At 38.0% G+C, this 16605-nt stretch overlaps 1 protein-coding gene across 4 annotated transcripts in view; it reads left to right on the top strand.

The window, feature by feature from the left end:
- Positions 1 to 16605, top strand: part of GCH1 (GTP cyclohydrolase 1) — an 82547-nt gene that overhangs the window by 41863 nt on the left and 24079 nt on the right. For 2 of the 4 annotated variants that reach the window (XM_042989739.1, XM_042989737.1), the window contains 2 exons: positions 1413 to 1444; positions 2385 to 2469. In XM_042989739.1, the coding sequence (XP_042845673.1) occupies positions 1413 to 1444; positions 2385 to 2469 (117 nt within the window). Of the gene's footprint in view, positions 1 to 1412; positions 1445 to 2384; positions 2470 to 3375; positions 5059 to 16605 lie in introns of those variants that run through there. The other 2 variants (XM_042989741.1, XM_042989740.1) reach the window with 2 other exon arrangements.

The following is a 16605-nucleotide window of genomic DNA, read 5'->3' as shown; positions in this document are numbered from 1 at the left end:
TCCTGTTAAAGTGTAGAGCAAAATATGGATGCCTAATATTATCACTGTTGTCTAATGTTGTACCTGAAATTCTCGAGAGAAAGAAATGACTATGAGAAGGAAGACATTACTAATTTTTATTTTATTTATTTATTTAAAGTTTATTTTTGAGAGAGAGAGGGAAGGAGAGCACACGCAGCTGGCGAGGGGCAGAGAGAGAGGGAGACAGATTATCCCAAGCGGACTCCACACTGTCAGCATGGAGTGCGATGCAGGCTCCATCTCATGAACTGTCAGATTGTGATCTGGGCTGAAATCAAGACGGAGCCACCCAGGCACCCCAACATGACTAATTTTTAAATTAATGGCATCTCCTATTAATACAACAGAAAATAATCAGCTGGAGAACTGTCAGAAGAAATATATAGAAAGATTTGGTCCGGAAGAAATGAGACCTATCCAGGAGCTTGAATACCATCCTTCCTCAGGTTTTTGTTCAAAATTGAAAACATGTATTCCTTCAATGTTATAAATCTACTAGAAACACGAAGAAGAATCAGGGTGGCTCCTGCCTTCAGGATGAGTGGTAAACAGGGTGGCATACCCATTACTGACTTTATTGGCTGTAATGGATATAAAGGAACAACTTTTCAGTTTTATCTGAGCAGCATAGTGGTGGGAGGAAGAGCCATAAAATGCCTCATAGGTGAGGTGATCCTTAAATTGAGTCCAAATTCAGGACTAAAAAGCCAAATTTTGAAAAAAGATCCTTAACATGAATTGTTATCCTCAAATGAGTAATTCACGTGGCCGTCTTTACATTTCACAAGTTAGAGTGAAAGATGTTGAAAGTGGAAAATCCATCACTTGACAGATTGTGTTATAAGCTAAGATCAGGAGGCTTTTAATTTGGGGAGTTAATCGTATTGAGTGCTTATATAGATCTATCTTATAAAGAGATGTCTGAAGAAGTCTGTTCAGTTCTAATCTGATTATCCTAATAGGTTTAGTGGGTACAATAGTTGACAGTGGCCTGCTATTAATTAACAAATAGTCTTTTATTTTTAACTTGAACTTTAAGCTGTGATTAAACAATATGATTAATTAGAACACTTGAGACTTGGCCTAAAATTGATGACTTGGGAGCTCTAAACTTACGTCCCATTGTGTTTTTCCTAAGTGAATGTTCATCTAATTCTCTCTCTTTGGGGACATTGGGAAGTACCACTCTGTGTCATGCTTAGTGGTCTCCTCAAGACCCTCCCTCTTCTCATTTCCATTAGTTTTTGTATCTTTTCCCCTCTTAGAAGATTCAATCTCCTGCCCACACCCTACAATTGCTTCAATAAAGTCCTTTTAGTCTTTTGAAGAAGCCTTATGAATTCCACTTCAAACTAATTTATGATTAACTAAAACGATTCTTTCTTTTCTAGGATTGTAGAAATCTATAGTAGACGATTACAAGGTAAACTTTTAAACTTTTATTTACAGAAAAACATTTTTTCTTAAGGAAAAAGTATTTTTGGTTGTTGTTCTTATTTCAAGTAGAATACATGCGACTTACCAAAATCAAAACCTCATAGGAATATAAGATAGAAAGGGAAAGCCTGCAGTGTTTCAAGCCTCCAGAAGAAATCATTGATGTATTTGCACACTCCTTCGTATTTCATGCATCTACCAACATTTTGAAATCAATTTATTTTTATTATATTTTTAAATGGCCTCATATTGTATGTAATGGGCTTCACTTTTCCCCCCCTATTTTTTTTCACTTAACAAATAAAACATGTTTTTTTCCCTACATGCATATAACTATCTCATTGATTTTGCTGGCTGTTTAGCATTCCATTGTACGGCCGTGCTGGGGCTTGATTTAACCATTTCCTGCTCTAATAGATATTTGAAAATTTTGTCAGTTTTCAAATAGATGCAGTGCTGCAGTGAACACTCTTAATGTGTTTTCAGAGATGAGTTGTTTATTCAGCACAGGAACTGCATTGCTTAGGTTAAATGGTTGGTCTCCAGCTTTACATACAATTCAATACTTGGACTGTAGCGCCTTTGTTAATCCTGTTGCGAGCTATTTGTTCATTTGCATGGAGGTGCTTGTTGTCAATATTCTGTTGGTCTCACTGCACACCTAAGAGACAGCTGTCATTCTTACCATTCCCTCCAGTGGTGCTGAGCCCCCGTCAGTACTTATTCTGCAGGTGAGGGAATTGAACAGCTGCCCCCTGTGGGCCAGGCAGCAGACAAAGCAAACTGGGAAAAGCTGGTGTGCCTTGGCTCTCAAACCTCACAGAAGTCTGCTTTTTAAGACTTCAGATATTCTAAAGACAACAAATAACTCTAAAGACGGCTGGGTGTATCAGACTCCTAAACCGAGCTTCTTGTCACACCCACAGTTCAAGAGCGTCTTACAAAACAAATCGCAGTAGCCATCACAGAAGCCTTGCGGCCCGCTGGAGTTGGGGTGGTGGTGGAAGCAACGTAAGTCTATGTTTGCCTTTCATAATGTCCTTGTGGTGCATGGAAGTGATATTTAGTGCTGCTCTTTTCCCAGCGCTGGGTGGTGGCACACAATTGACACTGTCCCATTTTCTGTCTCTGAGACTGAAGCTTTTTTTTAACCTCTTTCACTTACTGTGTTGTTGATATAGGAACCTGGGTACAGGAGACAGGCTTTGTTTTGTTTTTGGTGAGGGTTATGGAGGTGTAGGGAGTCATCAGTGTAGTGATTTGTGCAACTGTAGCATTTTATGTCTTCTCTTGATTTCTTCTTTAGCTCTTTGTTGCTCTATGCAGACTTTTCCTGATATTTTGTCACACGTTTTAAAAAATGGAGCTAAGACTGTGTGCACAGGGCACCTGAAGACACTTATTTAAGTTAGAATGAATTATGGGAATTGCGCACATCTTCTCCATTCTCCTGGCATGGCATGAGCTCTGTGCTGTGCATGCTGTCTGGCCTCATCAGGTTGCTTAGGCTCACTGTGGTCACCGTTCTCTGGATTCGCCTGGTGAGACCAGCATACTTCAGTATTTCTCCTAGCACCTAAGCTAGCATTGTGTTGTCTGGGTCCTAAAGACCGTTCAAGTGAAAATTCTGTATTTCTTTTTATCCAGAAGTTGTTGTATTTTTGCGGACCCCTTGTAGTATTTTCACAAGAAAGAAAATTCCTTTTTTTCCCCTTCTGCTAGATGCATCAAAGACTCAACCACTGAGAAACTTAATGAAAACTTCAGGTCAAATCTGTCTAAGCAGTGATATTGGATACAGCTGGTAGCCGTGAACTCAGTATAATCAGACTTAACTTTTTGGCTTGCTTCTTACTTTAAAAACCAAACCAGCAACTGTCGATTTCTTTAAGCCACCTTTGTTGTCTTGTTTTGTAGACACATGTGTATGGTAATGCGAGGGGTACAGAAAATGAACAGCAAAACTGTGACCAGCACGATGTTGGGTGTGTTCCGGGAAGATCCAAAGACTCGGGAAGAGTTTCTAACTCTCATTAAGAGCTGAACTTCAGCGTGTGTCCTGTGGTTTGCAGATCGTGCCACTAGAAACATTGTTTGTCTGGTCTTAACTGTTTGTACATTCCGTTTCCAGTTGTTACAGATGTGAACTTTATCCCTTGTCACTAATTGTGTTTAATAATTATTTATAGCAATGAAATAAAAGTAATTAATAAAGGGGTGAGCCCTCTACTTTCTTCTTGCCACCTTTTAGTGGTAACTGTCAAGGAAACTGCCAAATAGTGTAAGTTACATGCACAAAACCACTGCCATTTGGATAACCATTGGGTGCTGGAAAGGAAGAAAAACTCAAGTATTTTGTTCAAATACTATGGTAATTGGGTTCATAAGCGTAGGAATTTTGGGAATGGGAGGAAATTATGGCCAATATACTGTTTTTTCCCCCTCCCCAAACAAAAATGGTGTAGTGCTTAAAATAATTCCTGTACGGCATGCAGCATTGCTCTGCAAACACAAAGTCCAACAGGCTCCACCATAATCACATTTCATAAACTGCCAGGGCACTTTATTTTTTATATATTTATTTTTTTAACTGTCCAGTTATAATGTTAGTCATGAAAGGGAAGGTGGTAGGATATCTATGTTTTTGATTTTACTATGAGCTAAAAAGGCACGTTTCTACTTTCTGTTCTTTTTTAAATTCAAGTACAAAGAATTTGTTCCTTTTGTTTACGAATGTATTCCCATGTCAACATACAGGGATTTAGACATTTAACTCTCTGTGCCTTGATGCGAATATCACACCACTTAGAGTGTAGCTACCTTTGCCATTTTTTAAAAAGCCGTTATTTTATGAGACTTAAGTACCAACACTGCAAATAACTAGTCCTCACAATTTTACCTTTAGAAGTCTCTTGCAAGCTTACTTTGTGTATTCCTTGTAGATGCCTCAAAACTTTTTTTAAAGTCTTATCAAGTATTTTTCTATGTATTTCCAGAAACTTTTGAGAATGTCCATCATTTTCAGGTCTGCAGAACCATAGCTTCTGTGAATATGAAAGATGGCAGAATGAACTAACTGTGGACTGCATTGTGACCGATATCCAATGTTTAATGAAAGCTGCATTGTTGGTGCCTATGAAAATGCACTGTAATTTTCTGGAATTACTGGAACATATAGGAAGCCCCCATATTGGCTCCTCTTGTGGTCCCTGTGGGTCTTGTCTTCAGTGTAACTGTTCAAGTGGTATATAGGTCTTTTCTTCCAGGAAGCTGTTGCCTTATTAATGACTACCTGAAATTTCCTCCACTGGGGCAGTGTGGGCCAAATTAAAACAACAAAGAAAAACCCAACTCCCCTGCAAAAACACAACCACAGTCATTCCATGGAAAAGTCTCTTATTTGGTTGACCTCATGCTCTTCAGATTTATTCTGTTACGTTAAGAACTAATTGCAGTGCTTTCTTTAACCTTGATGGTCCTAAATCTGCCACTTTGATGTCATTTGACTTATGATGGGACATGGTGGCAGAAGTGCTGTTTATTTATTTATTTAAGTTTATTTATTTATTTTGAGAGAGAGAGTGAGCGCGCATGCGCAGAGTAGGGGCAGAGAGAGAGAGAGAGAGGGAGAGAGAAAATCCCAAGCAAGCTCTGCTCTGTCAGCACAGAGCCCAATGCAGGGCTTGATCTCACAAACCCATGAGATCATGACCTGAGCTGAAACCAAGAGTTGTTTGCTTAACCAACTGAGCCACCCAGACGCCCCCAGAAGTAATGTTTAAAAAAAAAAAATTCTTCCCTACTTCTATTTTCTATATTTTTCTATACTTGGAGTTTCTGAAATACAGTGTTAATTCATTCTGAGTTCCTTTAAAAAAATCTAATCTGATATAAACATTATCCTGCTTAATGTTTAGACATTTAAGAACTGGAATTAAGCACTCAACTCATGTTTGGTATTTTAAAGTAAAAAAAGATGTGATTTGGAGGACCAAAGAAATTATTAGCTATAAATTCATCTTTCTGAGATCAATTGTATTCCTTTTTAATGAGTCTCTAACATTTCCTACAAGTGTTCTCATAAAGGTCTAATGTGTCTACAGGCTATTGTCTTATTGGTAAATGCAAAGTAATAATCTTGTCTGTTTTACTCTAGTCTGCAGTACTTCAAAATTTTCATATCTGTGAATCCATTTTGGGGATTTTTAAGAATTTGATGCATTTAAGTACACTGTTCAATTGTTTGAATTTTATGTATGCGTGCATCTGTTCCTGAAGTTGGTTCTATTGAAATTATTAAAGTGTTATACCATAGTTTCTTGTGAAAGTAGTTTCTTTCTGAACCACTTGTATAGATATAACAATAGATTATTTTAATTGTATTCTCTTTTACCAAAGATACCCATCATAAGGGCTTCCCTCAGTCATCAAGCTATTAAAATATAAATCTCAGTGGCAGTAGAAATTAACCTGGGGTTCTCTGTCTTCCTTTGGTATTTGGTTTGGGTATTACTGTCCTCACCCTCTGGCTGGTAAGGGAAGAGGAGGTCTGGGGTAAGAGTGAGGAGTCTGAGTGGCCCTCATGTCCCTATTGTCCTAAATCTAAGTTTGAAAAACATCAGCCTCCTGAGAACTGGTGCTGTTTCTGTGTGGGAGCTGTTGGAGGAAGAGCAGGCTGGGGCAGGGAGCCAGGCAGTGCTGGGAGTGGAAGAGAGTTTCCCTCCTTCTTCTAGGGAAGAGCCTGCTTTGGACAAAACTTCCAACGAAGTGCAAAGGTTTTGCTGCCTCTTTTCTGTGTCTGGTGCCCTTGTCCATACCTCCTTTGGGGTTCTTCTCCCCATTTGCTGCTCCACCTAGGCAGAGGCCCCTGCCTTTTACTAATGTCCATGTGCCCAGATGCTGGGGCTCTGGAGTGGCCTGCTGCTCCTTCAAGGACTCTGTGGACTGTTGGGCAGTGAATCTAGCCACCCAGTCTAGAAATGCTTATTGAAATACCACATTCCTAAAACCATAACTCAGTACAACAACGAGCTGCTCAACTAAGCCCAAGTTGCTGCCCCTGAGTTTTTTCACTTTTAAAGATTGGCTGAGTTCCCTGTTTTGTCGCTTAGGGAAAGAGCCGTTGCAGACACCAAAGGTTTTAGAGAATGCTGCCAACACAGAACACCTGGATTCACCCTGAAGGGCCTGGGTCCACTTGTTGATGGTGAGAAGAGGGAGTCTCAGTAGATGAGTTCAAGGCGAAGTATAAATACACGATAGCCGCCCCCCCTCCCCTGAGGTACCTGGTTTATGTTTATTTTAGTCTTTACTATGGAAAAAAAAACAGGGGCACCTGGGTAAGTCGGTTAAGCGTCTGACTTCAGCTCAGGTCATGATCTTGTGGTCCGTGAATTCGAGCCCTGCGTCAGGCTCTGTGCTGACAGCTCAGAGCTTGGAGCCTGCTTCGGATTCTGTGTCTCCCTGTCTCTCTGCCCCTCCCCCCTCTCACACTCTGTCTCTTTCTCAAAAATAAATAAACATTAACAAAATTTTTTCGTAAAAAATAATTAAAAAAATTTTTTTAACGTTTATTTATTTTTGAGACAGAGAGAGACAGAGCATGAACGGGGGAGGGTCACAGAGAGAGGGAGACACAGAATCTGAAACAGGCTCCAGGCTCTGAGCTGTCAGCACAGAGCCTAACATGGGGCTCGAACCCACAGACCGTGAGATCATGACCTGAGCCGAAGTCGGACGCTTAACCGACCGAGCCACCCAGGCGCCCCAAAAATAATTTAAAAAAAGAAAAAAACATACATAACAGTAGATAGTACATAATTACGTGACCCCCATGTACCCATCACCTAGCTTCAATAAGTCTCAACTCATGGCCATCTTGATTCCTCCATTACCTCCCATCCCCTCTGGATTATTTCAAAGCAAATTCCAGATATTATCTCACCCATGAAATATTTGATTATCTAAAAGAGGAATCACATAAAAAAAATCCATTATCACACACAAAAAATGATGCTTTAATATCAAATATCCAGTCGGCATTCAATTTTCCCTCATTGTCTCATAAATTTATTCATTGCTTATTTGAATCAAGCTACAGATGAGTTCCATACATTGCAATTGGTTGATCTGTTTTTTTTTTAATTGTGGTAAAAAACACATAAAATTTACTATCCTAACCATTTTTAGTATACACTTAGTAACAGCTATATGTACGTTGTTGCACACCAGATCTCTAGAACCTTTTTCATTTTGTAAAACTGAAACCTTATATCCACTGAACTCTTTCCCCCTCCCCCCAATCCCTGGTAATCACCATTCTGCTTCTGTTTCTGAGTTTGACTACTTTAGATTCTTCATATAAAGTAGAATCATGCAGTATTTGTCTTTTTGTGACTGGCTTAATTTCACTGAGCATTATATTCTCCAGACTCATCTATGTTGTAGCATATGACAGGGTTTTCTTCTTTGTAAAGGTTAAATAATATTCCACAATGTATATACTACATTTTTAGAATTCATTAATGTATTCATGGGCATTTAGATTGCTTCCACCTCTTGGCTATTGTGAATAATACTGCAATGAATATGGGTGTGCAAATATCTCCTCGAGAACCTGCTTTTTTTTTAAACTTTATTATTATTTTTTTTTTAATTTACATCCAAATTAGTTAGCATATAGTGAAGCAATGATTTCAGGAGTCGATTCCTTAATGCCCCTACCCATTTAGCCCATCCCCTCTCCCACAATCCCTCCAGCAACCCTCAGTTCATTCTCCATATTTATGAGTCTCTTTCGAGAAACTGTTTTTAATTATTTTGGATATATACCCAGAAGTGGGATTATAGAATTTCTATATTCTCTCTATATGGTAATTCTTTAAAAAATTTTCAGGAACCTCCATTCTGTTTTCCATAAAATGGCTGTACCATTTTACATTCCTACCAACAGTGTACCAAGTGTTCTAATTTCTCCTCATTCTTACCAAAACTTGTTATTTTCCAGCTTTTTTGGTTTATGGCCATCCTAAGGGGGCATGAAATAATAGTTCATTGTGGTTTGGATTTGCATTTCACTGACGATTAGTGATCTTGAGCATCTTTTCATAAGCATATTGGTCACTTGTATATCTTCTTTGGAGAAAAGTCTACTTGGGTCCTATGCCCATTTTTTTTTAATCAGGTTATTTATTTTGTTGTTATTGAGCATGGGAGCTCTTTATAACCCTTTATCAGATAAATAGTTTGCAAATAGTTTTCCCATTTTATAGATTGCCTTTTCAGTCTTTGCTTCTTTTGATGCACAGTTTTTAGGTTTGATGGAGTCCCATTTGTCTACTTTTACTTTTGTTGCCTATGCCTTTGGTGTCATATCCAAGAAATCATTGCCCATTTGAGCGTTGTGAAGATTTCCCTCTATGCTTTTTTCTAGGGGTTTTATAGTTTTAGTTCTCACGTTTAGATCTTTAATCCATTTTTAGTTAATTTTTGTGTATGGTGTAAAGTGTGGGTCCAACTTCATTCTTTTACAAGTGGGTGCCTAGTTTTTCCAACACCATTGTTGAAGAGATTCTCTTCCCCCATTGTGTAGCATTGGCACCTTTGTCAAAAATCATTTGATCATAACATGCGGATTTATTTCTGAGCTGTCTATTCTGTTCTATTGGTCTATATGTCTTCATGCTAGAACTACACTATTTTGATTGTTGTAGCTTTGTAATATGTTTTGAAATGAGAGAGAGAGTGTGAGGCCTCCGGCTTTGTTTCAAAATGGTTTTGGCTATTTGGGGTCCTTTGAGATTCCATATAAATCTATTTCTGCAAAAAAGGCCATTGGGATTTCATTGAATGTAGAGATTCTTTGGGTAGTATGAATATTTTAATAATATTAAGTGTTATAATCCATGAACATGAGATATTTTTTCCATTTATTTATGTCTTTAATTTCTTTCATCACTGTTTTGTAGTTTTCACTGTTTAAGTCTTTCCCCATCTTGGTTAAGTTTATTCCTAAGTGTCTTATTTCATTTTGTTTTATTTTATTTTATTTTATTTTATTTTATTTTATTTTATTTTATTTTATTTTATTTTTTTAACAGACTTTATTAGACAGTTTAGGTCAGGATACAGAGATTTCTCCTATACCTCCTGCCCATGCTCATGTGGCCTCCCCCATTATCATCATCCTACAGCAGAGTGGTGCATTTGTTACAAATGATCAACCAACATTGACACAAAGTCCATAGTTTACATTAGGTTTCACTCTTGGTGTTGTACCTTCTATTGGTTTGGACAATATAATAATACAGCATAATTATGTGTATCCACCATTACACTGTCATACAGAGTAGTTTTTACTGCCCTAAGTATCATCTGTGCTCCATGTATTCATCACCTACTCTATTCTTTGTGATGCTATTGTAAATAGAATTTTCTTAATTTCTTCTTTGGATTATTCATTGGTTGATATGTTTCTTAAGTCTGTTTAAAGTTGTAGATTCACCTCTTGCTCCCTTTCTTTTATACTATCCTTACCATTTATTTGGTCATTTGCTTTTGGAGAAGTCCCTGTGAGCTCATGAAATGTCAACTGCTGGGATGTCTGTGGCTGCCCGAATGAAGTGAAACTTCAATTAAGCAGAAGAGAAAGGGCTGCTGTCTTCTATGACATTCCTCCATGACCTTAAACTCCTATTCCCAAGGCAGCCTGGACCCTGAGGCAGCACTGAGTAGTGCAGGCTCACCCTTCAACTTGGACACAGCTCTTTTTAGTTTTGTAACCCAGTAACACCCACCCAGGTATGGAATAGAGTTTATTCCTTTTTTGGTGGGGGGAGGTGTCTATCTTTTCTGGATAGGCTTTAGTTTTAAAATATCTACCACACGGCTTCCTTGGCTGCCAAGATTTGGTTAAGGTGGAAGGGTTATTATAGGACTGGAAACAGTGAATCCACCAGGACTTGACATCACTTTGAGGTCCTGTCCTTGGGGAATTCCAAGGTTTGGGTTGGACGGTAGGAGTGTTTGGGTGCCTGACTGCTGTTACATCTGTATGGCCCTCTGAGTAAGGATACCAGGCTGGCTCTGGCTGACTGGGGTGGAGAAGGAAGTGACACACCAGGTCTTGTTTTTAAGCAGCTTCTTTTATTCTCTCCCTAATGGTGTAGTTACGACTTGCTTACAAATCCTGTTGGGATAACTCCTAGCACATGTATTACACAGCCCTAATACATCCATCCGCTTTTCCTCTTATTTCTACATTCTCCTGTTTGGTTTGAGCAATGTGTCCACAACCCTGACCTTTTGAGAAATCCTTTAACTTCTGGAACTGACTGTGCTGCCCAGAGAGATGTGGTTTGGCTGTTGGTCAGTGCAGAGAAGGCTGTGTCGAGGGGAGCCTGGGATGAAATGCCTGGGCATGTATGAAAACTTCCTCTGAGGCTGTCACACTTCTGCTTTGTTGATTTTCTTCTCATTTTAGGATGAGTTTCTTCTCCCTCTTTTTTTCCTGGATTTTTTCTTATTTGAAAATGTGCTGAGTGAATAGACCAATGGGATATTTTTCTTTCTATTGTCTTTTTGTGGGGTTTCCCATTATATGTGTGATGATACTAATTTTTACAGTCATATCCTATCTTAACTGGTAAATTTCTTTGTGGAGACTTTTCTCTTTGGAGGGTCATTTCACATCTACAACCTAGGGATAAACTGAAAAGAGACAGAAAGTTAGTAAATTAAAAAAAATTTTTTTGGGATGCCTGGGTGGCTCAGTCGGTTGGGCGGCCGACTTCGGCTCAGGACATGATCTTGCAGTCCGTGAGTTTGAGCCCCACGTCGGGCTCTGGGCTGATGGCTCAGAGCCCGGAGCCTGTTTCAGATTCTGTGTCTCCCTCTCTCTGACCCTCCCCTGTTCATGCTCTGTCTCTCTCCGTCTCAAAAATAAATAAACGTTAAAAAAAAAATTTTAAAAATCAATTTAAAACAACTAGCAGGAACCACAGGATTATTTCATATTGGTCATTTGGAAAGTAACTTTAACCAAGGACAACTAACCTCAGAGAAAAATTTCTCATTTCTCATTTCTGGATTGAAAGTTGATTCTCCTGAAAGTTGATTCACTGTGACCTAGGAGCATGTAAACTTGAAGTCCTTATTCAAATCTAATTTGACCTTTTCTTGCTTAGCAGTTGTCAAAATCACCTCACAATGAAGGGGTAAGAGGAGATTGATTTTTTTATGTCAATCCTTGAATATTTTAACAGAATTTTCCACATAAACTTAATATTTAGAAAATAATTATAAAATAAAAAGGGTCTTATGCATTTGAAGTATAGATAGGTCAACAATAAATTCTCATGTCCTTTTTAACTAGAGCACTGTAAAAAAAACTTTAATCAATGTGAAACCCTGAGTTTTGAAAACTGATCATTTGTTCCCTGCATTTTAATTTTGGGGGGATGGAAGAAGAATTTTCCAGATTTAACAGTGTGTGTGATGTGCACATGTGCATGTGTACCCAATGTTAAACCTGGAAAAGTTGTTACTAGATGCTTGTTTGTTTTTTTTTTTAATGTTTGTTTATTTTGAGTGAGAGAGAGTGAGAGGGACAGAGAGAGGGAGGCAGAGGATCTGAAGCAGGCTCTGCGCTGACATCAGACAGCCCCATGCAGGGATCAAACTAATGAACCTGGGAGATCATGACCTGAGCATCAGACACTTAACCGACTGAGCCACTCAGGTGCTCCTACAAGGTGCTTGCTTATCTATCTATCTATCTATCTATCTATCTATCTATCTATCTATCTATCTATTTAAAAAATGTTCATTTATTTTTGAGAGAGAGAGAAACAGAGTGAGTGGGGGAGAGGCAGAGAGAGAGAGGGAGACAGAACCTGAAGCAGGCTCCAGGTTCCAAGCTGTCTGCACAGAGCCCGATGCAGGGCTGAAATGCCATGAACTGTGAGATCATGACCTGAGCTGAAGTCAGATGCTCAACTGACTGAGCTACCCAGGCATCCCCAAGGTGCTCTTTTAAAGTGGGGTAAACATTCAATAGAACTTCCCACAGTATTATTTTCTTGACAGTCTTCTTGAATAAAGAACATTTCTATTTTATCGGTGAGCAAGTTTGGGCTCTAGGAAGATTAAATGACTTGCATCACTGCCACTGGATTAAAGAACAGAGGTTCCTATCTTGTTGCTCCATCTGTTGGTCTTTCTATTAGTCAATGGGCTCAGGCCGTTAGATTACTCGTAACAGCTCATCGTTGTAGCTAGTTAATCTTTTCCAGGTGACCTCTGTAACGCTGAGCCCCCATTGTTTTGAATTGGAATCTGATTTTTGAAAATGTAAGTTGGCCTTGTCCTTTGAACTCAAAAGTGCAAAGATAGGGTTGTGAATTGGCTACATGTATTGTTTCATCTGGTCATACGGTCTTAAATGCTCACATTTAAAAAAAAATTTTTTTTTATACTGGTAACACATGTACTTAGAACAAAATTCAAACAGCACAAATGATATTAAGGAAAAGCTTACTTTTACTTCTGCCCGTGAGTAAGCCAGACAATAGTTACTACCAGGGATATTTTATGAAATGTTTTACTAACTATTATTGTAAATTGAAAACCCTCTTTCCTCCATGGAAGCTGTTTGTACTTTTAATGGTAAAATGTGTCGCTCTAAAGTGGTGAGTGGTTTCTGTAACTATCAGAATGTGAGATCCATTAAGATTATTATTTATAGTGTTCTTAGGTCAACATTAGATGCTTTTTTGGAAACTTTTTTTAGCAAAAATTTCAGCCAAAAAATGTGTCCACTTTACAGAAGTTTGACCACTTTAGCAACGAAAAGTGCTTCTGATGAGCTGAGTGTTTAAAGCAGACAGAGGCTCTTAAAATTTTTTTTCCCCACTTGATACCATTTTTAAATAGCGAATGCATTCATTTGCATACAATTAAAAAACACAGTGAAAAGTCTCTCTGTCCCCAACCACCCAGTTCCCCTCCCCCAAATGACTGGTTTTTACTACCTTCTTACTTATAATTCCAAAAATATTTAAGGTGTATGTAAGCAAGTTAATACACACAGAGAATTATTCCTATACTACATTTAATATATATTAGTTTGCTTATTTGAATCAGAATTGCCTGGGGAACTGTTAGATAATATATGTGTCTCTACCCTATGAAGACTTACTTGGTATTTGTATTTTGAAAAAAAATAACTGCCCTTGGTTATTTTGGTGGGTTCCTCTTGTTGAGAACCACTAGTCTAAGATAGATCTGTTCAGAGCCATGGGACACATCAGGAAGCCACTGGGCCCAAGTCCAGGTGATTTGGACAGAAAAGCAGCTGCATGGATCCTTCTGCGAGCTGTGAGCAATCGGTTCCACCATCCACAGTTAAGGGCATCTGCAACCACTCAGCTGATAAGTCTAAAGGTAAATTGCCCCTTAAAAGGGACTGTCTCCAGATTAATATAATTAGTGCTGCAATTACCCGTGTATAAATAACTTAATTCTCTGGTCTGATTTTTCTAAATATATCTTACTTTTTCCCCCTGATTTTTTTAGTTGATCATCATAGAAAACTTAGAAAATATAGGAAGGTATAAAGAAAAGGACTAGTTACCTATAATCACACAGTCCAGGGATAACTACTCTTAACATTTATTTTAAAGTTGTAAAAATAATATATATACACTCCTGGATTATTTAGAACAAATTTGTCCAGACATCATTTCATTTCATCTGTATTTACTTCAATATGTAACACCAATGAATAAAGGGCAAGGAAGGACTTAAAACACACACGCATTACTACACCCAACAAAAATCTACAATGATTACTTAATATCATACCCATTCTGCATTGACCTTTTCTCAGATTGTCTCAAATTTCTTTTTAGTGTTCATTATTAACACTTTGATATATACTCTGCCAGCCTTTGCCTCCTCGTTATCCCCATGTAACTGTCTAATTCTTTAGATACTGTAAAGTACATATAGCCTTTCCCTCTTTGGTATCTTACAACTTTGTTTAAATGGTTATGTGACATTCCATGATGGAAATAATCATCATGTATTGCTCAAATTTATAATGAAGAACTTATAGATTGTTTCCAGTTTTTTTATTATTATAAATAATGCTATAGTAAACATTTCTATTTCCCAAGAATAAGGTTCTAGATATGGATTTATAGAACAGTCACTCCCCCTCTTTCCCTCTTCCCCTCTCTTAACAAAAATGGATGACCTCACTTGAACTAGTCATGACACCTCCCAACCTCTACAATATATAGTTATCCCTTTATATGTAATTGTCTCCTAGCTAAATAGTACACAGATTAATTTCTTCTTTTACCTAGGGGCACCTTTGCACTTCATTTATCTTGGCAGATTCATATTTTTATTTTTTTATTAAAATTTTTTTAATGTTTATTTGTTTTTGAGAGAGGGAGATAGAATGTGAGTAGGGTGAGGGGCAGAGAGAGAGGGAGACACAGAATCTGAAGCAGTCTCTAGGCTCCAAGCTGTCAGCATAGAGCCTAATGCGGGGCCCAAACCCACGAGCCATGAGATCATGACCTGAGCCAAAGTTGGATGCCCAACTGACTGAGCCACCCAGGTGCCCCAGATTCACATTTTTAAACAGAATATTTTCTTGAGACAGTTGTAGGTCTACATGCTATTGTGAAAAACATTGCACAGAGATCCCTTATATACTTTGCAATGGTTTCCCTCAATGCTAAATTGAACAAAACTATCATACAATATCATAACCAGGATACTGACATTGATACAATTTACTAATCTTATTCAGATTTTCCCAGTTTTGCTTGCACTCGTGTGTGTGTGTGTGTGTGTGTGTGTGTGTGTGTGTGTGTGTGTGTTTGTATTAAGTTTTAATAATGAACATTTGGTTTGGTATCCACTTTCACAGGGTCAAGATAAGTAAACAGTTCTAACAGCACAAGGGTCCATTGTATTGTTTTATTATAATCTCACATCCCACATCTTCACATTAAAAAAAAAAAAACTCTTGAGATCTGAGTTCTGCATTTCAGTATGCTTGTGATCCTTAGTCCTTTCTAATGACAGTATACAAAACCACAGTTCATCTTGTTAAAATAATAATAAAAACACTAGGACATTGTAAAGAAAGACCTTGGATTATGTATGGCTTTACTGAAACTAGCTAATAAATAGATGAGAATGATTTGTGATTAGTACATCAATTGTTTGTAAATGGAAGGGTGTGTTTTGAGGTTATTGGAAAACTGTTCTCAGGAGGAAATTTAAGCGCACGCGCACACACACACACACACACACACACACACACACACACAAAGACTTTTGGTAAATATTCCAGATTGCTTCCAGACAAAGTATTACCAACATTGAGTATCATTTTAAAAATGTAATATATTCCTAAGTGGACAATATTTTCATTGTTCTACTTTTGTGTTAAAGTCGTAATACATTTATTATCAAATTGGGTCTCAAAGATTATGGCCAATGTTCTCCTAGAGGATATGGGACAGACGTTTCTTTAATTTCTCTGGTTGTCCAATACTTCAAAACATTATTTTCAGCAAAAATCAAATCACTAAACTGCCAAATGCAATAAGCATTCAGACTTCTATCTTTAACAAAGCTGGTACTAACTACTCTGCTCATGTGGTTGAGGCAATCATATTTTGTTTAATGTGGCTTTCTGTCTAAAGACAGACTGGAAGACTTTTGCTAAAATTATTTCTAAAAGGGATTTGATCTAAGTCAAAAGATACTTACCTTTTCTAAGTACAGTTGAATGAAAATAATTTTATTTTCTTTGAGAGGAGATAATCTCTGAGAGGAGGGGCCCTCTCAGTTTCTTTCTGAGAAATGATCATATTTTTCTCCTTGTTACTGGTCAGGGTACTCCAAATCATCATGGCACGCACCATGGCCTGATGTCTCCTTTTGTTGGGTCAGAATTACTGATCTATAGTGAATCAGTGTGGAGCTACCTTTATTATAACCCACTGTTTCTGCAAAAGTAAGAGCATTGCTGAACTTGGAATTGAGGAGATTATAAACAACACTACATGGATGAATTTGAAATTGAAGGGATATAGAGAATAGGTGTGGGGGTAGATGATATAA

Source organism: Panthera tigris, chromosome B3, assembly GCF_018350195.1.
Source record: "Panthera tigris isolate Pti1 chromosome B3, P.tigris_Pti1_mat1.1, whole genome shotgun sequence".
Classification (NCBI taxonomy): Eukaryota; Metazoa; Chordata; class Mammalia; order Carnivora; family Felidae; genus Panthera; species Panthera tigris.
The sequence above is the reverse complement of the archived record's forward strand: the minus strand, read 5'-3'. Positions and strand labels throughout refer to the sequence as shown.